This window comes from Lacerta agilis, chromosome 2, assembly GCF_009819535.1.
Source record: "Lacerta agilis isolate rLacAgi1 chromosome 2, rLacAgi1.pri, whole genome shotgun sequence".
Lineage (NCBI taxonomy): Eukaryota > Metazoa > Chordata > Lepidosauria > Squamata > Lacertidae > Lacerta > Lacerta agilis.
In genome coordinates, this window is record NC_046313.1 from 13,201,309 (window position 1) to 13,227,012 (window position 25,704).

General features: G+C 51.0%; 1 protein-coding gene across 1 annotated transcript in view; it reads right to left on the reverse strand.

The window, feature by feature from the left end:
- Positions 1 to 337: 337 nt before the first annotated feature.
- Positions 338 to 25,704, reverse strand: part of ACVRL1 (activin A receptor like type 1) — a 57,825-nt gene continuing 32,458 nt past the window's right edge. The window contains exons 9-10 of the mRNA XM_033138667.1: positions 9,188 to 9,318; positions 338 to 731 (exon numbers count right to left, since the gene is read on the reverse strand). Coding sequence (XP_032994558.1) covers positions 597 to 731; positions 9,188 to 9,318 — 266 coding nt within the window. The 3' untranslated portion in view covers positions 338 to 596. The remainder of the gene's footprint in view (positions 732 to 9,187; positions 9,319 to 25,704) is intronic.

Here is a 25,704-nt window from a genome sequence, read left to right on the forward strand (position 1 = left end):
TTGCAAGCCTGTGCCTCTTCTTCTGCTCTCTCTTTTCTTTTGTAGGCACATATGCATGGTGCAGACAGAACACACATACAGAGAGATCCTATAGGCCCAATCTAAATACTGGCTTATGAATGGTCCTTAAACTGGTGTTTCCAAGGTAGCAGGCCCTTCGGCAGAACAGCTGCGCTCTTTCCAAGCATGGTCCCTCCCCATTTTTCCGGCGTTGGTGGCGAGACGGGCTGGCGTCAGGTTACAGATCCAGGGGGTATTTATATTAATGCACGTTCTAGGAGAAGTGGGTGTTTCTTCTCTCTTCTGTCTCTCTCAACCCCCCCCCCCCGCACGCTTTTTGTTGCTAGAGAAAACAAATTAAAAGATGCCCGATACAAGTCATCTGTTCCATGAAATTCTCCTGCAAAGGATCAATCCCAGCCATGGGGGGGCTCTAGACCAAATCCTCTTGGCCGGGTTTCAAACGAAGTTTGCTGCAGCCGCGGACAGAGGCCGGGACTAGCACACTGGAAGTGGGAGAAGAAGTGACCTTGAACTTTCTTGCCGAGCCAAACAGTCAGAAATTTGATCCCTGGTCCCAGAGCTGGTCCCTGCAGTTACGAGTGTTGTTTGGGTTTGTCGAAGGAGTCGCTGAGTTTTTTCAGAGTCTTTTTAATCCTCAAAGCCGTGAGTCTGGCTGGCGGGCTCTGGAACCAGCATTCCTTCATGGTCTTGGCCAGGGCAGACAAAGTCTGGGAAGCAGGGGTGAGGGGAGATAGAGAGAGAAAGAAAGGGGAGGAGGGGAAATCTTATTTTCACACAGGAACAACTGCAACATTCAACTACTATAGGCTTTCCTCTAGTATACCGGTAATTCTACGTGATCAGAAACCATGTATAACGTTTGTTAGGGATGTGTGCAACCCTCTCCCCCACCACTCCCAAATTTCACAAATCCATACCCTCCAACGTCCAGGTGATCCAAAATGGGACGCTCATTGTCTTTTGGTCCAGAGCTCTTGCAGGAGCCAGATGACTCACGCCAGAGGTCAAGACAAAAAAAAATGAACATCTTTTGGTTCAGCGTTCTGGTGCGAATCAGCTGACTTGCACCAGAGTGTCGGACCAAAAAACCAGAGACATTCCAGGATCCAATCAGAAGCCAGGAAAGGTTTCTATAATTCCGGGATGCCCTGCTTAAGTTGGGATGGTTGAGCGGTATGCTAGTCACACCAAACCATTTTTTTCTTCTCTCGACATGCTTTAGGTGTCTCCCCTGAGTGGGAAACTCCAAAATTACCTCAGCATTTCATTTTAGATAAAATTAGGTGGCAACACCAATCCCAGTTCTGGTCACATCTCATAGAGCAATAGGCCAGGGCATTGCATTTTGGGGAAATTGAGATGGCAGGTGGGAACTGTGCTTGGTTGCCGTTTAAGGAGCATGTCCACCCTCATCATTTAGCTCGGACAATGAGATCCATCTCCGAGGGCCTTCTGGTGGTTCCCTCACTGCGAGAAGTGAAGCTACAGGGAAACAGGCACAGGGCCTTTTCGGTAGTGGTGCCCGCCCTGTGGAACACCCTCCCAACAGATGTCAATAGGATGAGTAACTTTTTAACCTGTAGAATACATCTGAAGGCAGCCCTGAATAGGGAAGCCTTTTAATGTGTAATGTTTTATTATGTTTTTATATAGGTTGGAAGCTGCCGAGAGTGGCTGGGGCAACCCAGTCTGATGGGTGGGGTACAATCATCATCATCATCATCATCATTAACAGCGACACCACTTGCCACTAAAACAGCCAACTGGGGCAGGGGCGTACCCAGGATCAAAACTGGGGGGGGGGGCAAGCCATGGTCATTCAGGTTCAAAAACAAAAACAGCTTCAAAAAACAAAAACAGCTTCAAAAACAGAAAAACTCCCCCCCCCCAAACAGAAAGCCCCAAATGGCTGAAAAACTCAGTTTCCCAGGATCCTCAGTCCTCGCAAAGGGACTACTCACCATGCAAGGGAACTCAGTTTGCCAAGCTCCCTTGCAACGATGAATCCCGGCAACGATGAATTTGCCCCCTGACACTGCCCAAGTCTCATCCTGCATCCCCATTTGACCAAGCAGGGTGCAGGCTAGGATCCGGTCTCTGATAGGCAGGCCAGCTCTTTGTCGGCATGAGGGAGGGGGAAACAGCCGGCGCAACACACACACACACACACAGAGTGGCCAACTGCCTCGGCAAGAGCGGAAGAGCTCAATTGTTATTGAGATTTTGGGAGGGGGAGAAAGACCAGTCTTGAGCTTTTTTTCCTTTTAGGCTGCTGATAACCATTTAATTATTATTTTTTTGCTTCGGGGGGGGGGGGGGGGGCAGCTGCCCCCCCCGGGTACGCCCATGAACTGGGGCCCCATTTGGATGGCAGTGAGTGGCAGCACAGTTGGGCTGGGTGAGTGAGAGGCTCTTCCGAGGCCCGAGGCCAGTGCCCAGCCTGGCCACCTGCTGGCACTGGGCTTAAACCTCAGTAATGATAGGATCCTACAAACCTATGATTAGACGTTTTGCATTTATTTAAAAGGTCCCAGGTTCAGATTTGGCTGCTCCAGGCAGGGCTGAGACACACTCCCGTCTGAAATGCTGGGAATTGCTTCAAGTTAGAGTAGAGGTACATGGACTAATAGAGCGACTCGGCACACAAGCAGATTTCTGCGTTCCGAGAAACAGTTTTTGTCTCTCATTTGCAGACAGGAAAAGGGGAGGTCCGGAAAAATTACACCTATAAAAGCAGCCAGGAGACTAATTTGCACAAGGCTGTATTCCAAGGGAAGGGGCTGAGGGGTTGTGTAGGATTTTCAAATAGGGTGCCAGTTGAAGTGGCAGTTAAATGTGGCTCAGTCTGCGTAAGGAAGCTGGATCTCAATTTAACCGATGCGGACAGAAATATCTTTTTTTCTGAGTGAGCCAGAGTAATTGAGTAATCTCTGCCGCACTGGGGCATCTCTCTACACACCCCATAATTCTCAGGGGGGAACTGCTTGGAAGCTTTCTAAGCATTCATTCAGCCTAGGATGTTGGAAAGTGAGAATAAAGTGCAGACATCCGTACATAGCAACACACTTGGGGGGTGGTGAGGGTCCCATATGGACAGCAACAGCAAAAATGCCAGGGAGCTGGAAATAAAATGTCCACCCCACACCTCATGGACTCTCTGCGGAGTCACACTGCCCAGAGGTGAGCTGGGAGCTATCGTGGCTTTTGTGTTGTTTGTAATCTGCCTTGGAGATTATTAAACTGAAATGCGGAGTATACCTCTTTAAATAATAATAATAATAATAATAATAATAATAATAATAATTTTATTATTTATATCCCGCCCACCTGGCTGGGTTCCCCCAGCCACTCTGGGCGGCTCCCAACAGAAAACTAAAACACAATAAAAGGTCAAACATTAAAAACCTCCCTAAACCAGGGCTGCCTTCAGATGTCTTCTATAAGTCAGATAGTTGTTTATTTCCACAGGGCAGGTGCCACCACCGAGAAGGTCCTTTGCCTGGGTCCCTGTAACCTCACTCCTCGCAGTGAAGGAACCACCAGAAGGCCCTCGGAGCTGGACCTCAGTGTCTGGGCTGAACAATGGGGGTGGAGACGCTTTTTCAGGGATACTGGGCTGAGGCCATTTAGGGCTTTAAAGGTCAGCTCCAACACTTTGAATTGTGCTCGGAAACATACAGTGGTACCTCGGGTTACATACGCTTCAGGTTACATAGGCTTCAGGTTAAGAACTCTGCTAACCCAGAAATAACGCTTCAGGTTAAGAACTTTGCTTCAGGATAAGAACAGAAATCGTGCTCTGGCGGCTCAGCAGCAGCAGGAGGTCCCATTAGCTGAAGTGGTACTTCAGGTTAAGAACAGTTTCAGGTTAAGAACGGACCTCCGGAATGAATTAAGTACGTAACCAGAGGTACCACTGTACTGGGAGCCAATGTAGGTCTTTCAGAACCGGTGTTATATGGTCTTGGTGGCCGCTCCCTATCACCAGTCTAGCTGCCACATTCTGGATTAATTGTAGTTTCTGGGTCACCTTCAAAGGTAGCCCCATGTAGAGCGCATTGCAGTAGTCCAAGCAGGAGATAACTAGAGCATGCACCACTCTGGCGAGACAGTCTGTGGGCAGGTAGGGTCTCAGCCTGCGTACCAGATGGAGCTGGTAGACAGTTGCCCTGGACACAGAATTGACCTGCACCTCCATGGACAGCTGCGAGTCCAAAATGACTCCCAGGCTGCACACCTGGTCCTTCAGGGGCACAGTTACCCCATTCAGGACCAGGGAGTCCTCCACACCTACCCGCCCCCTGTCCCCCCAAAACAGTACTTCTGTCTTGTCAGGATTCAACCTCAATCTGTTAACCGCCATCCATCCTCCAACCGCCTCCAGGCACTCACACAGGACATTCACCGCCTTCACTGGTTCTGATTTGAAAGAGAGGTAGAGCTGGGTATCATCCGCATACAGATGAACACCCAGCCCAAACTAAATGGAAGATCAACTGAATTTCCCCCCTCTTTTCTCTGCTGTTTGGATGCGATCTGCAGTTGCCCAAATCTCACATGAACTCTTGGCGATAAACATTGCTACCATCTCAGGCCAAGCCTTGGAACAGAATTAGTTATGGTTTCCGCCTTCTTCTGTGGAGTATACTGCCTTGAATGGTCATAAGCATGGAAAAGGTCTTTCGTAACCTATTCTGGATCCCTCCCCTCTTTCATATATTCATTCAATACCCTATTTGGATGGCTTTTCCTCTCATATTTATGGACCTGCTATAACGACTGAGGAGTGTACAGATACTTTGAAATATGTTGTCCTTATTGTGCAAGAATGAACTGTATGAAAATAACTTCTGGGGAGCTGAACATAAAAATTCCACAAAGTATGAATGAATCATAGGAAAGCTTTATATCACGAATATAGGCAAATTAACACTGGCATAACATTTTAAATATTCATTTTAAACTCTTTTTTTGGGTATATGTTTTATGTTCTGTACGTCTGTACTATATAGACCACTGAAGAAGACTCGTGGTTGAATTGCATTTGGTTTAGTTATGCTCAGGCTGAGAATTTAAAGGTTTCGTTAGTGTTAATTTGTTCATGATATAAAATTTTCACTTACTTAGTTTGTATCGTTTTACTTTGTAGAATTTTATGTTCCGGTCCCAATTTTTCTTTTTTCCCCTTTTCTTCTGCTGGGACATATTTTCCTTTTGTCGGGTTTAGTTTGTGTGAAATTAAGTTCCTTTACAGGCTTGGCATCAGTACTAATATTCCCTGGGCCCCCAGCGCCCGGTGGCTGGGACTGAGCTGCCATTCTGTTTTCCACCCCCACCCCCACCCCACTTGTCCAAGCAATGCTCAGGAGCATGGTAGGAAATCAAAATGGTGGCTCAGTCCACCCAGTGCTGATGGCAGCCTTGTCAGTCTTCTGTCAGTGGCTTGTCGCTGACAGGAAAGCCTACCTGGGCTCACCAAAAGGCCCTTTGCTGAAGGCCCCCTCAAACCCAGTGCCAACCCTGCTTCTTTCATCTGTCTTCTCTTCGTTCAATCTTATATGACCTTTTTTTTTAAAAAAAGCAGCCCAATACTATTCATGTTTACTCTGACGGAAGCTCAATAACAATTCGTATTCCTAAGCAGATGTGTCTGGGCTCGCATAGCTTCAGTTCACACGTCTAGTCGGAAGCGTACGAAGAAAACAGCAACACACTTTTTAAATCCCCATGTTGAACCTGACCCATTAGGTAGCTCTGTGTCTCACAGAGCATGGTTCGCAGACTTCGTGTCTGTTCACAGTGAAAAAGCAGGAAGAACTGGTGGCAGCACTTGCATTTTTTCCCTCCTGGGTGTGTGGTGGAAGGGTTATACAACTGCTTCACCACGATAACAAATCTAAACAAAGCTCAGGGAAGGGTGTTGGTGCCCGGAATGCGGTCCTGCAATGAAAAATCTGGATCTGTCTGCATAAGGAAGCAAACACACGATTCCTTTACCAGATTCTCATGGGTGAAAAACCTCAAGCCACACTCACTTAGCCTATCTCCTGCAGGCACCTTAAATGTGGATGTGTGTGAACCAGGTCACATTGTGATTTTATTTTATTTTTAAATCCATGCTATAGGAAGCTGAAATGGTTCCCTTATAGGCTAGCATGCTGAGGATACGGGATCTCAGGACTGTGAATACCCCAGGACAGGGATGGAAGACCTGTGACTCTCCATATGTTGCTGAACGACAACTCCCATCATCCCTGACCATTGGCCATGCTGACTAGGACCCATGGGAGTTGGAGTCCAACACCTGCAAGTTTCCCATTCTCAGGGACAGGCAAGTGATAGGCTTGGGGCTCCCCAACCTAAGGCTCTGCCCTCCTCTCATTTTGCATCTCAGATGCTTTCTCTACTACAAATAAAGAATATAGGCAAATAGCAATTTAATCCCACCTTCCCCATGAGAATGGCCTTAGAGGCTCTTGGACCAGAGATACCTGGGTTGAAATCCCCATTCAGTGGGCCAGTCACCATCGCCTAGCACTGCCTTAGCTCATAGGACGAGACCTGGGCGGATTAAGGAGGAGGTGCTAAGATGCAGTAGTAGTAGATCCAGTAGTAATGTACGGAAGTGAGAGCTGGACCATAAAGAAGGCCGGTCGCTGAAGAATTGATGCTTTTGAATTATGGTGCTGGAGGAGACTCTTGAGAGTCCCATGGACTGCAAGAAGATCAAACCTATCCATTCTTAAAGAAATCAGCCCTGAGTGCTCACTAGAAGGACAGATCCTGAAGTTGAGACTCCAGTACTTTGGCCACCTCATGAGAAGAGAAGACTCCCTAGAAAAGACCCTGATGTTGGGAAAGATGGAGGGCACAAGGAGAAGGGGACGGCAGAGGATGAGATGGCTGGACAGTGTTCTCGAAGCTACTAACATGAGTTTGGCCAAACTGCGGGAGGCAGTGGAGGATAGGCGTGCCTGGCGTGCTCTGGTCCATGGGGTCACGAAGAGTCGGGCACGACTGAACGACTGAACAACAACAACACTAAGATGCAGAATACAGAGGAGAGGCTCTTGCCAACCCCTCTGTTGTGTTTCATACCAGGGGCTGAAAGAGTCCTTTTGTCTCTGTTGGGCTTTTGGAGGGTCAAAAGAGTGGGCAGAGCCAATGTTGCTGGCCCTTCCATCCTTGCAGAGTGAAAAATAGGGCCCTGTTTTAAGAAAACCAGTTGCTAATGGGGGGCATGCCCTGTCTTCCAGAGGAAAACCGAGATTCAGTGATGTTCTGGCAGTTGTTGAACTCCAGCTCCTGCTGTCCGTGAACATTGGCCATGATGGCTGGGGCTAATGCAAGGTTGCCCATCTCTTACTTGCACAAAGCAACCAAATCCTGGTTTTCTCTTATTCACTTTTAAATTCTTCTGCTGCAGAGGGCAGAACCACTCTATCTCCCGACCACCCAAAGTCCTGGTCATCCTCCCTCTGAGCTCCTGAGATTCCACCCGGCAATGCCCCCACAGATTCACATTCTTATCTTCACAGCAAGGCATTTCCTTATTTAATTAAGTGGAAAGATAAGTGGAGATCACCAGGGATCCAAATGTTGTATCCTAATGCCACAGGGTGATTGCAAATCTACGTATTATAGATTTGGGAGGGGACCCCCCACCAAAAAAAAACCCCTAGAAATTAATAAATGGTAGGATTTTGACTATCTGGGATGTGAAGGGAGAATTGCAAGCTGCAGAGGAATTCTTGGGCTAGCTCATGCAAAAAATAAACGACCTGGCCAAGCTAGGGCCATTAAGAAACAATACAGGGCCATTGAGGACCATTGGCAATGCAAGAGAACTGTCCTTGCCCTGAGGTGTGAACAGAGACAGGGGGTTTGGAAGGTTGCCAGGGTTAATTGTGTGTGAGGTGACAGGAAAAGAGTCTTGAGCAAGCATTGCTGGAAAGAAGGAAGAAAGACTGGGATCCATCTTGGGCAGGCTGGCTGAAGGCTGCCAGGCAGAGATACCTTGGACTCTAGGGTTTCACTGCTGTGGGGTGCAAGACCCTCTTGAAATGAGCATGTTGTAAGAGCTGGACTCCCTCCATGGAGACGCAAGGTGTAAATAGGTGGATAAATCATATTTCTTAAAGCGACAGCAGTCTCCGCCGTGTCTCAGTTCTCCCAAGGGCCACAGACCCTGCGTGAGTGCCTGGAACCCCCTGGAATCTTGCTGCAACTCAGCAGAGAGAAGGGGAGGCACCCAATTTTTGTAGCATACACAACACAGAATGCTCTGCCTAAACCAGATCTGCCTTGGGGCAACAGGTTTGGGGGTGTTGTGGCCCTCCAACTGCTATGGGACTCCCATCTGCCGTAGCCAGCATGGCCAATGGGTCAGGGATGGTGGGAACTGGAGTCCAGCAACAGCTGATGAGTCACAGGTTCCCTACCCCAGTGTCACAGTTTGAACTCAAGGTTTTGTCAGTTTCATGTCAGAGGTCTGCTCAGCCCATTAAAAATTGCTGATCCAGAAACTGCCGCTTCTCCTGCTTGCCCTTTCCTTTGTTGGATCCTGTTTCTTGCATACTCTGCAGTGTGCCTGGAGAACTCTTGGCTTCGTTGCTACAATGGGTTGGGGAAGGGTACCGGCAAATAAGACCAAGGTAAGAACAGGTGGGAGAAGCTACCTATGTGTGTCTTCAGGAACGGGTAGTTTCAAAGCTACAATGCAACACAGACACCCCTTACGTTTAAAGCATATGGCTTCCCCAAAAAAGTTCTGGGAACTGTAGTTTACCCTTGCAGAACTATATTTCCCAGCACCCTCAATGAACTACAGTTTCCAGGATTCTTGCATGGGATTCTTGTGCATTAAACGTATGGTGTAGATGTGACCCAAGGCTGCCGACTGACACCTTAGATGTTGTGAACATCCTTTCTCTATGGGCACAGAAGGTGCTGCTCAGTTTCCCCAATGGCTTGGTCCCTCGATTTGACATGGAAGCCCAGTTCACATCCAGCGATGATGTGAAACGCTCTCCTTGTTTCCTTACAAGGGTCGAGGACAGGGCAAGAGATAGAGACCTGGCTCGTTGGTCTCCTCCCCTCGGCTGCATAGAATCCCTCCCTACTTAGAAAAAAACACGAGTCTTCCTGATGCTTTATCACTCACCACGTCTGAGTACAACCGATTTGGGATGGTGGGCGTCTGTTGGTCGATGCAAACCACCTTCTTCATATCGTCAAAGCTGGGGTCAATTGGCACCATGTCAAAGAAAGGAGGCTTGTAATCTTCGACAATCCCTGCGATATGAAAAGATGGAGCAACAGGGAGGGAGGGAGAGAGAGAGAGAGATGTTTTGAGGTCAGGGTTTGCAGATCTATAGGGCATTCCATCCATATTACTGTCCACCAAACTGTCCAACTCATCTGCAAATGTGTGCGATATGTACCTTGGTCTGCTGCAGGCCCGCAAGCTCTGCTAAACTTGAGTACGAGCAAGAAATGGCACACAGGGTGAAAATTTGCAGACAGAGGGATATGTTGGTCCAAACAGAAGGCTCCGTTTCCAACAGCTCCCTTTCACTTCTATGGGGAAATGGTCTGCAATCTGGCTGGGGGATACATGCAAAAGGAGTCTATCACACTAGACCATAGCTGTCAAGTCTCCCTTTTTTGGTGGGAAACTCCCTTATTCCAAGCCGTTTCCCTCTGCTATCCCTTATTGTTGATATCCCTTAAATTTCCCTTATTTCCGGGAAGGAGAGTTGGAGTCCGGGGACTCCTTGGGTCCCTGCCTTTCTCAGCCCTGCCTGCCTGCCTGCCTACCTCACAGGACTGTTGTGGGGATTAAATGAGGACTAGGACCAGGGAGCTCATTGGAGAAAAAGGTGGAATATAAATACCTAATAACAAATAGACAGACAGACAGATATATAAAGAAGATAAAATAGACGAATGTTTCTTGGCAACAGGTGCTCAGATTAAGCATTGCTGCCCCTAACAGAAGGCAGAGCAGAGCCAACCTGGCCAGAAGCCATCAGTGGTCCTCTCCCCCTGCATGAATTTGCCTAATCCTTTTCTAAAGCCATCCAAATTGGTGGCCATCGCTGCTCCCTGTGGCAAGGAGTTCCAGAGGTTACCGTGTGCTGCATGAATAAGTGCTTTCTTTTCTCTGCCCTGATTTCTCTTTCCTGGGAGCTCTTTCCTGGTATAAATTAATTTGTAGCTTGGGGGGATTACCACTGGGCTGTCCCCAGGACAGGTGAGGGTGCTGATCCCTTATTTTCAAATCCGAAACTTGACAGCTATGCACTAGACAATGGTGTCACTAGGAACAAAGGGCAGGTTTAGTTGTACAGTAGTTTCAATGGTGGTGAATCTCTTTACTTTCTCCCATATGTGAGAATGTTTCAAGGAAGGCACATTTCTGACACTTGGTTGTGCAGTCTCCACCGACAATAATTCAGCAGGGGGTACAGAGATACACTATACCTCTAGGGGCCCCTTGAAATATACATGACCTCACTGAAACCCTCCCCTTCCCCCTTCCTGTCATCACCATATCAGCATGGAAAGCCTTAATCCACAGAAATACTCTTTACAGTGATGATGAGTGTTTCATCTGTCAGCATATTAAGGATGCTTTGTGTATTCAATTGTGCAATTTTAATTTTTCTAGTAAGGCTGTTTCCCATACTATTTGGTAACATTGGTCCATGCTTACTCCTGACATACTTACTCTCCAGTGTCTGGTTATGATGTTTCTAGTTGCTGAAATTAACCAATAAGCTGAAAATGACACGGGGACAAATAGAAGAAGACGCCTTCACCCCGGTATGGTTCCCCTTTATCACACACACAGCCCAACAAGACAATGACAAAAAATCTACCAACAGCATACAAATCAATATGGCTAACCTGATCCAAAACACCCACCCAACCCACTCACACACACATGAAAACAAAGACCACCACGGCCAATCACAGATGAACAACCACACCCTAAGCCAACCCCAACCTCTCTCACCACCAAAGGAACACAAGCAAACAAGAGAGAACCTACACAAGCAACGCTGACATCAAACTCTACATATATTAAGTAAAATAGAAGCATCGTCACCCCACCCCACCCCCACCCATCCTCCCCCATCCACCTCTTTCCCCCTTATTTATTTATTAATTAAATTTTTATTAAAGATTTTCTTGATTTACAAAGGTATTTGTGCTGGCCCCAGGGGTATGTCCGTAAAACGAGGTCCAAGTCCAGTCCTGGGTCAAGGGGTCCAAAGGAAGTCAGTCCGGCAGGGAGCAAGGCAGGGAGCAGGTCAAAGTCCAAGGCACGAGGTTGCAGGTTGAGCACACGCTTGCAACAAAGTTGCTCACGCAACTTGGGCTGGGTCTGGCTGGCTTTTATCTGGCCCTATGCTTAGGGCAGTCCCGATCCTCCGGAGACTCGCCTCTCCTCCGGGCCTGGAGGCGAGCACTCCTCCTGCAGACACTTAACTCCCTTCGCCTCTCTGCCCTGAGCCTCTGTAGCTCAGGAGAGGATGGTGGGTTACTGGACCCAGGGGATGCCTCAGCTTCCTCTGAAGAGGCTGGGAGTGGAGCACCTGCAGGCAATGGGTCCTCCCTCCCATCAGGAGCCAGAGCAGACTCTGCTGATGCCTGCACCTGGGGATCCAGCACAGGTGGGGATCCTTCAGGCTCAAGCCCTGGCCCTGGCCCCGGCTCAGCTGGTTCTGGAGGCGGGGAATCCCGTGCAGGCTGGGATCCCTCAGGTTCAGCATCAGAGTCTGACTCCCAGGCCATCACACCATCCCCCCTCCCAGGCCTCCCCCTCAACCGAGGGGCCGGACCAGGCTTGCTGGGGTAAGCTGCATGGAAATCACGGAGGCAGGCAGGCGCGTGGACGTTTTCCGCTGGTTCCCATGAACGATCCTCAGGCCCATACCCTTTCCAGTCGATGAGGTATTGGAGCTTCCCCCTGCGGTGTCGTGAGTCGAGAATGCGCTCCACCTCGTACTCAGGCTCCCCCTCAACCAAAACTGGCTGCGGTCGTGGGTTGTCTGGGTGGAACTCGTCGGGCGGGGCGACTGGACTAAGTAGGGACCGGTGGAATACCGGGTGAACCTTGAGCGATGGAGGTAACTGGAGGCGAAACGCCACCGGCGACACCTGCGCAGTGATGGTGAATGGGCCGGCAAACCGTGCATCCAGCTTTCGTGAGGGCCGAGAAGGATGCAGGTGACGGGTAGAGAGCCACACCCGATCACCAACATGGAGTTCTGGCCCCTCCTGACGATGTCGGTCAGCCTGGGCCTTGTATGCGTCCTTGGCCTGGTGCAGTTGCTCCATCAATAATTGTTGCTGGGACTGAAGCTCCTGAAGCCAGTCTGTCACTGCGGGGACCGCGGAAGCTGGCAGCACGTCTGGGAACAAACGAGGATGGTAGCCGTAGGAGGCCTGGAACGGGGTTTGCTGGGTGGAGGCGTTCACTGCATTGTTGTAGGCGAACTCCGCCAATGGCAAGTGATCGACCCAGTCATCCTGCTGAAAGCTGCAGTAACACCGGAGATACTGCTCCAGCACTGCATTTGCCCGTTCCGTCTGGCCATCGGTCTGCGGGTGGTGGGCCGAAGATAGACAGACCTCCGTCCCAAGGGTCTGGTGCAGGGCTCGCCAGAAGTGGGATGTGAACTGGACGCCGCGGTCAGAAACCACACGCTCGGGCAGGCCATGCAGGCGGAAGATGTGCTGCAAGTACAGTTGAGCCGTTTCCTTAGCTGTGGGTATGGACGGGCAGGGGGCACAGTGCACCATCTTAGTGAAATGGTCCGTGAAAACCAGGAGGCAGGTACAGTGACGAGATGGGGGCAAGTCCACCACAAAGTCCAGCGAGACCGTGTGCCAGGGACGCGGTGGGACTGGTAATGGCTGGAGCAGACCGGGGGGTCGCCCGGTAGGACCCTTGGCCCACCGGCAGACATCGCAACCAGCAACATAGCGTGCCACATCAGCCTTCAGGCGGGGCCACCAGAACTCCCGGCTTACCAGATGGGTGGTCCGGTACCGCCCAAAGTGCCCTGCTGCTGGGGCATCGTGGGACATCTGGAGAACCTCAGCCCGCAATGGTCCTGGTGGGATGTATAGACGACCCTGGTGCAGCAGTAGGCCCTGGTGCAGGGCCAGCCCCGGATATCGAGGGCATGACCCGTCAGACAGTTCCCGGAGCCGTTCCTGTGCCCAAGCGTCGACCCGTTGCTGTTCTCGCACCCGAGCCTGCAGCGGCTTGGCCTCCTGAGTGGCCAGGAATGCGGCTGGTGGTAAGATAGTCGCCGGCACTGCCTGCTGTACAGTGTCTGCGACGTCCTCAGGTTTCCGGGACAGGGCATCCGCTTTCCGGTTTTGGGAGCTAGGGATGTAGCGGATCCGGAACTGGAACCGGGAGAAAAACAGCGCCCACCGGATCTGCCTTTGGTTCAACTTGCGGGTGGTCTGGAGGTACTCCAGATTCCGGTGGTCCGTTCTCACTTCCACCGGGTGTCGTGCCCCCTCAAGATGATGGCGCCAGACCTCAAAGGCCACCTTGATGGCCAGTAGTTCCCGCTCCCACACGGTATAGTTACGCTCCGCCGGAAGGAGCTGCCGGGAGTAGTAAGCGCAGGGTAACAGTGGCGCATCGGGTCCGTGTTGCTGAGACAGGATGGCACCGAGAGCCGTACTGGAGGCATCAGTCTCCACCACGAAGGGACGAGAGGGATCAGGATGCTGTAAAATCGGCGCCCTCTGGAAACAGGCTTTCAACCCCTGAAATGCCACTTCAGCCTCCTCATCCCAGGAGAAGGGCGTCTTGGGGCGCAGCAGTCGGGTTAATGGGGTGGTGCGATGAGCATAATCTGCAATGAAGGTCCGGTAATAGTTGGCGAACCCTAGGAACCGCTGTAAGTCCTTGCGGTTCCGGGGCGCTGCCCACTCTCGAACCGCAGCCACCTTCCCAGGGTCCATCTGCACCCCGTCAGGGGAGAGTCGGTGTCCAAGGAAGTCTACTGACCGCTGGTGGAACTCGCACTTGCTGAGCTTGGCGTACAGGCGGTGCTCCCGCAAGCGCTGCAACACGGACCGAACATGACTCTCGTGACGGGCTGGGTCACGGGAATAAATCAGAATATCATCTAGGTACACCACCACGTATTTGTCTAGCAAGTCCTGGAACACGTGGTTGATGTACCGTTGAAACACGGCGGGCGCGTTGCATAATCCGAACGGCATAACCAGGTATTCAAACTGCCCATACCGGGTCCCGAATGCAGTCTTCCACTCGTCCCCGGCACGGATCCGAATCAAGTTGTAGGCCCCTCGGAGGTCCAGTTTGGTGAACATCTGCGCCCCCTGCACCCGCTCCAGCAATTCTGCAATAAGGGGCAAGGGGTGGGATGGTGATCTTATTCAGGGCCCGGTAGTCATGGCAGAGGCGAAGCTCCCCACACTTCTTCTTAACGAAGAGTACAGGAGCGGCAGTGGGTGAGGTAGAGGGTCTAATGAACCCGCGTTCCAGGTTCTTGCGAAGGAAGTCCTGCAAGGCTTCACGCTCTGGCTCCGAAAGAGAATATAAGCGGCTCACAGGCAGGGGCGCCCCAGGCTGTAGGTCTATGCCGCAGTCGAAGGACCGATGAGGCGGCAGTTTGTCTGCCCCCTGTTCCTCGAACACGTCTAAATAGTCCTGGTACACGGCAGGGAGCGTTGACACAGCCTGACCCATGGGGGCAGCTGCTACTAACTCGGACTGAGCATGGGAACCCGGGTCTGGGAAACGTACAGTCCGATTGACCCAGTCGATCTGAACATTGTGCGACTCCAGCCAGTCCATCCCAAGCACCAGGGGAAACCGGGGCATGGTGGCAATGTCCAGGGTTCGCACCTCCCGGTGCTGCTGGTAGCACAGGACCAAGGGCTGGGTCTCCCGAGTAACAGCGCCCGAGCGTAGGAGCCGTCCGTCAATTGCCTCCACCTGTACTGGTTCCGGCTTGTTCTGAAGCGGCACCTGATGCTGAGTGGCGAAGGCAGAGTCCATATAGGAGCGGGTTGCCCCCGAATCCACCAGAGCGTGGGTGAGAATCCAGGGCCCACCGGGGGGGTATAGACGCACCGGTATCATGAGGTGTTGCAATTCCACTGGTGAGGGCCCATCATGCGATGCTTGGGACCCCAGGTAGCCTGGGCCATCGGCTACTGGGGTTGGCCGTTTTCCCTGCGGCTGGTGTTTCTCAGGGCAGGTTCGGGCGTAGTGTCCACTCCCACCGCAGTAGAGACACAGGTTCCCCTCCCGACGCCGAGTCTTTTCCGAGGGGGAGAGGCGAGGCCGCGCTGCCCCGAGCTGCATCGGCTCCTCCAATGACTCAGCTTTGGCCACGGAACTGCAGGGAAGCACCGGCGCCGGGAGCCCGGAGTGCCGGCGGCCCCGGGCCTGGCGACGGTCCTCCAACCGATCGTCTATCTGCAGACTCCGTTGGATGAGGGCATCCAGTGTGGCAGGGCGATCCAACGTGGCCAGCTGATCCAGTATCTCGTCTGAAAGTCCCTCGAGATACTGGTCCCGCAGGGCAGAGTCGTTCCAGGTCAAGTCCTGCGCCAGCAGCCGAAATTCCGTGGCGTAGGTGGCCACTGTGGACTTGCCCTGTTTCAACCGCCGAATTGCCCGATTGGCTTGACTCCCCTTCTGAGGGTTGGAGAACGTGGTTTCCAGATGATTGCAAAACCCCGTATAGTCTGTCAGCAAGGGGGAGTCTTGCCGGAGCAGCGGCAACGCCCACTTGGCCGCCTGGTCCTTCAGCAAGCTGATCAGGAAGTGCACCTTGGTGCGGTCGTCAGGGAAATCCCGAGCTCGCCCCTGAATATACAGCTTGGCCTGGGCGAGAAACATGGGAAAGCTGGCTGGGGACCCATCAAATTTCTCTGGCAGGGCCACTGGGTACTTGCCAGGAGCTGGGGCGGCAGCCCCAGGAGCCGGTAAGGCATCCAAACGCTGCTGAAGCGCCGTAACCACATTGCTTAGCTGCTGCACGGTGTGGGTCAAGGCCTGGTTCTCCTGCGCCAATGCCACCAGCACAGCCGCCTGGTCAGCCATGGCTACTAGTTCCTCCCGAACGCACCCCAGCAAAGGGGGAGTGCGGGTGTGGCGTGAGCAAACTGTGCTGGCCCCAGGGGTATGTCCGTAAAACGAGGTCCAAGTCCAGTCCTGGGTCAAGGGGTCCAAAGGAAGTCAGTCCGGCAGGGAGCAAGGCAGGGAGCAGGTCAAAGTCTAAGGCACGAGGTTGCAGGTTGAGCACACGCTTGCAACAAAGTTGCTCACGCAACTTGGGCTGGGTCTGGCTGGCTTTTATCTGGCCCTATGCTTAGGGCGGTCCCGATCCTCCGGAGACTCGCCTCTCCTCCGGGCCTGGAGGCGAGCACTCCTCCTGCAGACACTTAACTCCCTTCGCCTCTCTGCCCTGAGCCTCTGTAGCTCAGGAGAGGATGGTGGGTTACTGGACCCAGGGGATGCCTCAGCTTCCTCTGAAGAGGCTGGGAGTGGAGCACCTGCAGGCAATGGGTCCTCCCTCCCATCAGGAGCCAGAGCAGACTCTGCTGATGCCTGCACCTGGGGATCCAGCACAGGTGGGGATCCTTCAGGCTCAAGCCCTGGCCCTGGCCCCGGCTCAGCTGGTTCTGGAGGCGGGGAATCCCGTGCAGGCTGGGATCCCTCAGGTTCAGCATCAGAGTCTGACTCCCAGGCCATCACAGTATTGCAATGTCTCTCTCGTATTTTTCCATATAACATTTTTACAAACCAGTTTTTGTTGTTGAGACATTATGAAGAAAAGGGGGGAGAGACAGGGCCGTCTAGTCCATTTGGTCTGGGGGCGCGGCGCACCAGGGCGCCGGGCCCCCAGGGGCGCCCCCGCGAGCCCGCCGGCATACCGGGAGCCCCCTCCCCAACCCGACCCCATGGGTGGGTGGGCGGGCGGGCGCTCGTGCGCCGGCGGCACAGCCCGTCTTCGAGTGCAGCAAGTGGGGGGGAGTAGCGCGGCCCCGCCAGCGGCCTCCCCCCCCACCCCCCGACCAGGACGCATGGGGGCGCCGGAAGGATCGAGCCCACCGGCATACCAGCCGCCCCCCTCCCCAAGCCGCCCCCGCCCTCAAGGGCGGGCTGTTGGCCGGGCGCTCGCGCGCTGGCGGCACAGCCGCTGCCGCCCATGCCGGGAGCACTGGAAGGGCGCGCAGAGCCCCGCACAGCTCCAGCGCCACGCCCCTACTCGCCCACCCCCCCTCCCGAGGGGTGGCAAGCACGAGAGGGAGGCATTGGAGAGGCGGTACGCCAGGGGCGCCGGAGGGATCACTGCGCCACGGCGGCCGATCTCCTTAAGACAGCCCTGGGGAGAGAGATGGGTGGGATGGGGAAATAGGTGGGGTGGGTCTTGTTTGTATCTTTCACAGTGCAGGCTGTTCCACTAGGCTGACTGGGGAACTGCCCCACCAACCTCACTCTGCCCTCAGACAGGCCCTACCTACCTGCATTTTTCTAACAAGCAGCACAGAGGGTAGCAATGCCTGTCACATCCCTCCTCCTCCTCCTCCTCCTCCTCCTCCTCCTCCTCCTCCTCCTCCTCCTCAATGTTGCTTCTTGTGGAACTCAGCAGAGAGAAGGAGGGGGGACGAGACTAGAATTAGGATGGCTTCACCTGTCATTGGCTTTGGCGCCACCTACTGTTGGTCTCCATGCCTGCCGCCCTACCTGAAACAGCTGTGATTTTGTGAGATGATTTTCAAAGCCTGAAACACACAGGCAATGATTTGTGGGAAGCAGGGGTTCAAGCAAGCAGATATATTTTCTGTTGCTACCTGCGGCGCATGTACAGCATCATCAGGTATGTGGCGTTAATTTGAGAAAGAAGAGCCCATGCCCATTTTAGAAAGCACCAGGATCCCGTCTGCTCATAATTATCCTAAAGATGACCTTTCAGCCTTTCTATTGACTGCTGCTCGTATGGAGATAGCCAGAAGTTGGAAAACCGGTCTTGGGTTGAACATTGATTCTTGGTATAACAGAGTATGGTCAATAGCATTGGCTGAGAAACTAGCATGCCAGGTGAGAGCGGCAAAGGGCAAACACAACCAAATTCCTTTTATAACATATGGCAAATGTTTACTGAATACATAAATTGTTCACCCAGCACTCGTGGGAAAATGTGGCATGATATCTGAAGAGTAATTAAGTGAAACTTTAACACATGGCATGATAAAAGTCTATAATTTGTTTTCTCAAAATCTATCTTCCGTACCAAGAAAATAAATAAAAACAGCATTTAAATATTTAAAAAGAAAGATAGAAAGCACTAAGATCCTGAAGATGGCCTGAAGACTTTATTCACAGATCAAGGGAAGCTGAAATGCTCCAGATTTGCTAGTCAGCACCCTCATTTTGCAAATGGGTTCTGAGCAATGCAGTGACGTTTTTGATGCTAGGATAGGATATCAGGAAATTTCAAAGCTATGGCAAGCAAGATAACTGCATGTTTTTGGCACATTGTAATCAATTCCATTCACATTTTTCTGGTTTACTCAATACATTCAGTGGAATAGCACAGCCAGCATAAGATAACTGCCAATGAAGCTGAGGAGTTTGGCAAGAGACTACAGGAGGGGGAACGGTCAATTTGTTCAAAAAATGTCATAGTGCTGAAATCAGCACAAGAAATAATGGCAAGATTGCCGAAGAACAGTCGTATTGTTGATGGCGCAAAACCATCACATTGATACGTGCCCTATGAGCCAAACGTTTGTATGGCTCTCATTAAAAACAATCAAGCACATCCACCAGCCATGGTAATCTACGCTCTGGTAGCCTGCACTAGATTAGACTACTGCAATGTGCTTTCCATCATCATCATCATCATCATTTATTACTTATACCCCGCCCATCTGGCCGGGCCTCCCCAGCCACTCTGGGCGACTTCCAACAGGATACTGGGTATTTGAAGACTGAGTGGAAACATATACCGTCGTAGCTTGGTTCCCAAATGTAATCCATTCTGGAAGTCCGTTTAACCTACAAAAACGTTTGAAAACCAAGGCACGGCTTCTGATTGGCTGCAGGAGCTTCCTGCCCTCAACTGGAAGCCACATTGGACATTCAGGTTCCAAAGAATATTCAAAAACTGGAACACTCACTTCCGGGTTTTCGGCATTTGGGAGCCAAAACGTACGAGTACCAAGGTGTTCAAGAACCAAGGTACAACTGTACAGTAGTACCTTGGATTAAGAACTTAATTTGTTCTGGAGGTCCGTTCTTAACCTGAAACTGTTCTTAACCTGAGGTAGCACTTTAGCTAATGGGGCCCGCCGTGCCACCGCCGCGCCACTTCTGAGGTAAAGTTCTTAACCCAAGGTTTCTGGGTTAGCAGTCTGTAACCTGAAGTGTCTGTAACCCGAGGTACCACTGTAGTTGAAAATGGATCCATTTGAAATGGGATTGGCTGTAGAGACCATACCTTCTCATCTTTAAATAACTTCCCTGGCTATGGTTCCATTTCTGGGCACAATTAAAAGCCCTGGTGCTGATCTTAAAATCCCTAAGTACCTTGGAGCTCAGGTTCCCCTGAATGTTATCATCATCAAAGACCCTTCTTGAAACTCCCGACTGCCTGAAGTTAGGTGTGTGGTGACTGGAGAGAAAGAGCCTTCCATGAGTGGCACACCACATTTGGAAAATCTTTCCCAGGGAGAATTGCCCGATGCCACACACCTAACAACTTCCCAGTGCCGGGCAATGTTTTTATTTGCACAGACATTCAGTGGAGAAGCTGCATGCTCCAGCACCAGGGGCGGAGAGCAGGTGGAGGCATGGCTGGAGCACGTCCCGGGAGCGTGGTATGTGTCCTGGGGGCATGGCACACCGCTCCGCGGGGCGGGGCATGCATCCTGGGGGCGTGGCACATTGCCCTCAGGGGCATGGCGCGTGTCCCGGGGGTGTGGCACCCGGTGTAGTGGGAGGGTGCGTGGCGCGCGTCTGGGGGGGCGACCGCGATGGCACCCCCTCCCCAATGGTGACAGGGTGGTACGCTCCCCCTGCCCCCCCATTCCTCCGCCAGTGCAGGCATTCCAGCATATCAGCTAGCTGGTTTTAATGTGGTGCCTCGGATTATTTCTGCTGCTTATATTACTCTTTTGCATTATTTTATATCCGGATGCAAAACTGTTCTGTAATTTGTGAGCTGCTCTTAAAAGTTGTCGGCCAAAGAGCAGCACCGTAATTTTGGGACAGTTAAATACATAAGACTTACAGATATCCTGAGAGAACCTCTGTTGAGCAGTGCCTGTACCACGACAGCCAATGTAAACCCTAACATGGAAAAACCTTGCTGTATTCTTGATGGCCTGGTACAACATCACAGCTCAAGCCCATTTGCAGATGGGCTAGCACCACTCTGATTACTTCATAATGTTGCTTTTTCAACATGTGTTTCTGAAGCCTTTATCTGAAATGCATGTTGGAAAAGCAGCATTATGAAATAATTTTGAGTGATGTTTGATGGGCAGGGGTGTACAAAAGATACAGAAAAATGGTGAACAGCGGCAGTAATGTTTCATGAGAATTCTAAGGTCCTCATCACCAGAATGCCTCTTAGTTCCAAAAACAAACAATTTTGCGAACTACTAGCAGGGAAAAGGTCATAAAGGGCTCCTGCTATAGCAGTTGTGAAGAGCTGCTTTGAACTTTGCTGGGTGTAAGCTTGTCACAGTGATTGCTGATGGCACTGATATCTTAATCTTGTTCCTGCATCACGGGGAAAACATGTCCCATGTAATCTACTGCAGACAGTGACAAATTGTGATATTAAGCCATGGAATAATCTATAGCTGACGGGTGCAAAATTACAGTATTTTGCTATTTGCACACACCCTAGCCAAATTTGACAGTACAGGAGGTTTGTTTGGCAACAGGGAATCCAGATCTGAAACGCTAAGCAGTGGGGAGGAGGAGGAGGAGTTTGGATTTGATATCCCGCTTTTCACTACCCTAGGGAGTCTCAAAGCGGCTAACATTCTCCTTTCCCTTCCTCCCCCACAACAAACACTCTGTGAGGTGAGTGGGGCTGAGAGACTTCAGAGAAGTGTGACTAGCCCAAGGTCACCCAGCAGCTGCATGTGGAGGAGTGGAGACACAAACCCGGTTCCCCAGATTACGAGTCCACTGCTCTTAACCACTACACCACACTGGCTGGGGCATTTCTGGATTCCAAGAAAATGCCAGGCTTTAGACCAGCGCTTTCCAAACTCTGTGTTGTGACACATTAGTGCATGGGTAAGCAAACTAAGGCCCGCGGGCCAGATCAGGCCCAATTGCCATCTGGATCCGGCCCGCGGACGGTCCGGGAATCGCCACGCGGATCACCAGCGCGCATGTTCTTTCCTTCTCCCTCCCTCTCTCTCACATGATGGCAGAAGCGATGGCACATCTTCCCTCTTCCTGGCTTCTCCCCACCCTGCCTAGAGGAGGAAGAGGGCAGGGCTCAAGTGGCCGCCATTTTAAGCAGCCCCTCTCTGGAGCCCTTTCGCGCGCCGCTCATCGTCCCTCCGCCACCGCTGCCAGCCCCTGCCGCTCACAAGACACAGGTAAGCAGTCACCAGGGCTCGTGGTGCTCTTGCATCACCCCCCCAAATATAGTCCGGCCCCCTGCATGGTCTGAGGGACAGTGGACCGGCCCCCTGCTGAAAAAGCTTGCTGACCCCTGCATTAGTGTGTCGGCCGCAGTCAGGGGCGTAGCAAGGGGGCGGGGCGGGCCGCCCCGCGTTCCATAATGGAGGGGGTGACAAATTATCAAGGAACAATTTTTTTTTTGGAAATGCCTGCTCCGAAGGTCTTACCTTACTATACTAGGGATTATATAGCTATATATGAAATTTCATGCATATCGGTTAATATCTTGACCCTCCTCCACCAAAATAGCTGTTCACTTCGCTGTTTTCCTAACCCTGTGGAAAGCCATCTAATTAGACTTTAATTTGATTTTGAGATCTTTTTAGGAGGTCATTTAATTATCGTTTGATTTTATACCAATGTTACGTATCTGATGTTAGCCACCCTGAGCCCGACTTCGGCCGGGGAGGGTGGGATATAAATAAAAGGTTTTTTAAATTACTTGTTATTATTCCTTTGTAAGAAAATATGAAATAACGTAAAACCATTTTTTGCGGGGGGTGGGGAAGCAATTGGGGGGGGGGTTGACAAGAAATTTTCCACACCGGGTACCACCTGACCTTCCCATGCCTCGGGGGGGGGACAATTTTTTTTTGTTGCCCCCGGGTACCAATTTACCTTGCTACGCCCCTGGCCGCAGTTTGTAGGTGTGTCCTGCGAATGCTCCACACGCTCCTCCCAGGGCTGGAAAAGGGTTGGTTTAACGTCCGGTTTGCTAGTAAAACTGAATTACTGTGTCGTGAAATGATGCATGTCTAAAAAAGTGTGTCACCAGCAATATGAAAAGTTGGGAAAGCTCTGCTATAGACCAGGGGTGGCCAACTTCCAAGAGACTGCAATCTACTAACAGAGTTAAAAACTGGCAGTGATCTACCCCCTTTTGGGGGGTTCAGGTCAAATTTGTTGAGCTTTTTTTTTTAAGGAAGGAAAGCCCTGTTTTTTGGGGTTCACGTACAAGTTGTTGAGCTTTTTTAGGGAGGAGGAAAGTGACATTGAGCTTGTGTTGGGAAGAAAGTCCTGTTTTTGGTGGGTCAGGTCATTTTAGGGGTGGGGGGGCAAAGATGTTGAGTTTTTTTAGGGGAGCCAAAGTTTTTTAGCTTCTTTGGGGGGAGCCACTGATCTACCAGTGATCTACCACAGGCGTCCAGTGATCTACCAGTAGATCACGATCTACCTGTTGGACATGCCTGCTATAGACTGACATATCCCAAGATATCTTTGGGTGGAAGAAGTCTGAAGATAAACAGCCTGGGATCTATTTTGTGATACGTTTCCATCTGAAAATGCTGTGCACACACACACACACAGCCACCATGTGTGCATTTACAGGCTTTTGATGGCAAAGCACATGATCCTGCAGTCTGGGGGTGGAGAAGCATGGAAGGAGAACTCCAAGCGGGAACAAATCGACGTGAGTCGTGCACCAGGAAAAATACCAAACGTGACCCACAGTGCCTGGAAAATTAATGTCATTGAACCACGCAGCATCAAGGGCACATGAAGACATTATGGGGTGGAAAGTACTGGTGGGAAATAGCTGTGGAAAAGACTACAAGTGGAGTACAGATTGCTACTGACTATGAAGAGGTCTAAATACAGAGTGTAATACGATTTCGTTTAGACATGTAATATAATTTTGTTGTAGATTAGGGGGAGGTCTAAACTCTAGAAAGGAATGAAGGATAGGGTTTTGATTATTTGGAATACGAAGGGACAAAAAACAGGTTGCAGAATTTTTGAGCTAGATTACGCAAAACCTCCTGGCTAAGCTAGGGCCATTAAGAAACAATACAGGGCCATTGAGGACCATTGGCAATACAAGAGAACTGTCCTCCCCCCCTTGTCCTAGGGGTTTGGAAGGTTGCCATGGTAACGAGATGACAGGAAAAGAGAGGTTTTAGAAGAAGGAAGAAGGAAGACTGGGATCCATCTTGGGCAGGCTAGCTGAAGGCTGGCTGCACCCTGCAGGGGACAAGCCCCTCTTGAAATGGCCATGCAGACTGAAGGTGAATAAAATATATTCCTTAAAGCTACAACAGTCCCTGCCGTGTCAATTATCCAAAGAAACACAGACCCTGGGGGATGCGTGGAACCCCCTAGCATCTTGCTACAGCTCGGCCAAGAGTGGAGGTTGAAGCTTCACGCAGAGGCCAGACATGAAGTCAATGTATCGCTGGGCTTTTGAAGTAAGTCCAAATGTGCCTTTCTTAGCAAGGCCGACCCACCCATGAGGCAAGGGGAGGCAACCACCTCAGGCAGCAGTCTTCACTAGGGCAGCAGATCCCAATGTCAGTCTTTCTCCCCCTTGTTCCTGATGTAGATGTTCCCTCATCCCTTATTCTCGGGGGGGGGGGTTGCCATTTTGGGATCTGCCTCAGGTGCCAAAATGTCTTGGGCTGGCCGTGGCTCAACGTAAAGGACATAAGATGAGCTCATATGCAGGACACGAGCACACGAACCTCAACAATGGCTACTGAAAGTCACATGGACTCTGATAGCAGAGGTGATATAGACTCATCATAACCACTAGCTATAGATAGGAACTCAACCTGCATGAATCTGTCCCATCCCCCTTTAAAAATGCCCATGTTCGTCGCCATCGATACTGGTTGTCTGTCCGGTATCCCCTGCCGTTCAACTTCATTAGATGACTCTGGGTTCTAGTATTATGAGGGGGGGGGGAATTACTGCTCTCAGTTTACTTTCTTCACTCTATGCATAATTTTATACACCACTGCCATATTCACACACACAAACACACACACACACACACACACACACACAAACACCCCCCCCCCACACCAGTTTACTCTGTTAGTGTCGAAGCAATGATTCTTCAACATCAACTTCATTGGACTGGTCACGTTGTGTGGATGCCTGATTATTGTCTCCCAAAGCAACTACCCTACAGTGGTACCTCTGGTTATGTACTTAATTCATTCCGGAGGTCCGTTCTTAACCTGAAACTTCTTAACCTGAAGCACCACTTTAGCTAATGGGGCCTCCCGCTGCCGCTGCGCCGCCAGAGCACAATTTCTGTTCTGATCCTGAAGCAAATTTCTTAACCTGAAGCGTTATTTCTGGGTTAGCGGAGTATGTAACCTGAAGCGTATGTAACCTGAAGCGTATGTAACCCAAGGTATCACTGTATTCCAAACTTAAAAATGGAAAGCGTAATGCTGGTGGTCAACAGCAGAGGTTTAAAGACTCTCTCAAGGCTAAAAAAATGTAGTATGAATACCGACAACTGGGAAACACTGGCCTGCACTATTGGAGAACAGCCTTTACCGAAGGTGTCATGGACTTTGAAGACGCTCAAACTCAGGACGAAAGGGAGAAACGTGCTAAGAGAAAGGCACGCTTGGCAAACCCTCACCGTGATCAACTCCCGCCTGGAAACCTATGTCCCCACTGTGGAAGGACGTGTGGATCCAGAATTGGCCTCCACAGTCACTTACGGACTCGCTGTTAAGACCGTGTTTATGGAGGACAATCTTGTTGTTGTTGTTCAGTCGTGTCCGACTCTTCGTGACCCCATGGACCAGAGCACGCCAGGCACGCCTATCCTTCACTGCCTCTCGCAGTTTGGCCAAACTCATGTTAGTAGCTTCGAGAACACTGTCCAACCATCTCATCCTCTGTCGTCCCCTTCTCCTTGTGCCCTCCATCTTTCCCAACATCAGGGTCTTTTCTAGGGAGTCTTCTCTTCTCATGAGGTGGCCAAAGTACTGGAGCCTCAACTTCAGGATCTGTCCTTCTAGTGAGCACTCAGGGCTGATTTCTTTGAGAATGGATAGGTTTGATCTTCTTGCAGTCCATGGGACTCTCAAGAGTCTCCTCCAGCACCATAATTCAAAAGCATCAATTCTTCGGCGATCAGCCTTCTTGATGGTCCAGCTCTCACTTCCGTACATTACTACTGGGAACAATCTTACTTGGCTACGAAAAGA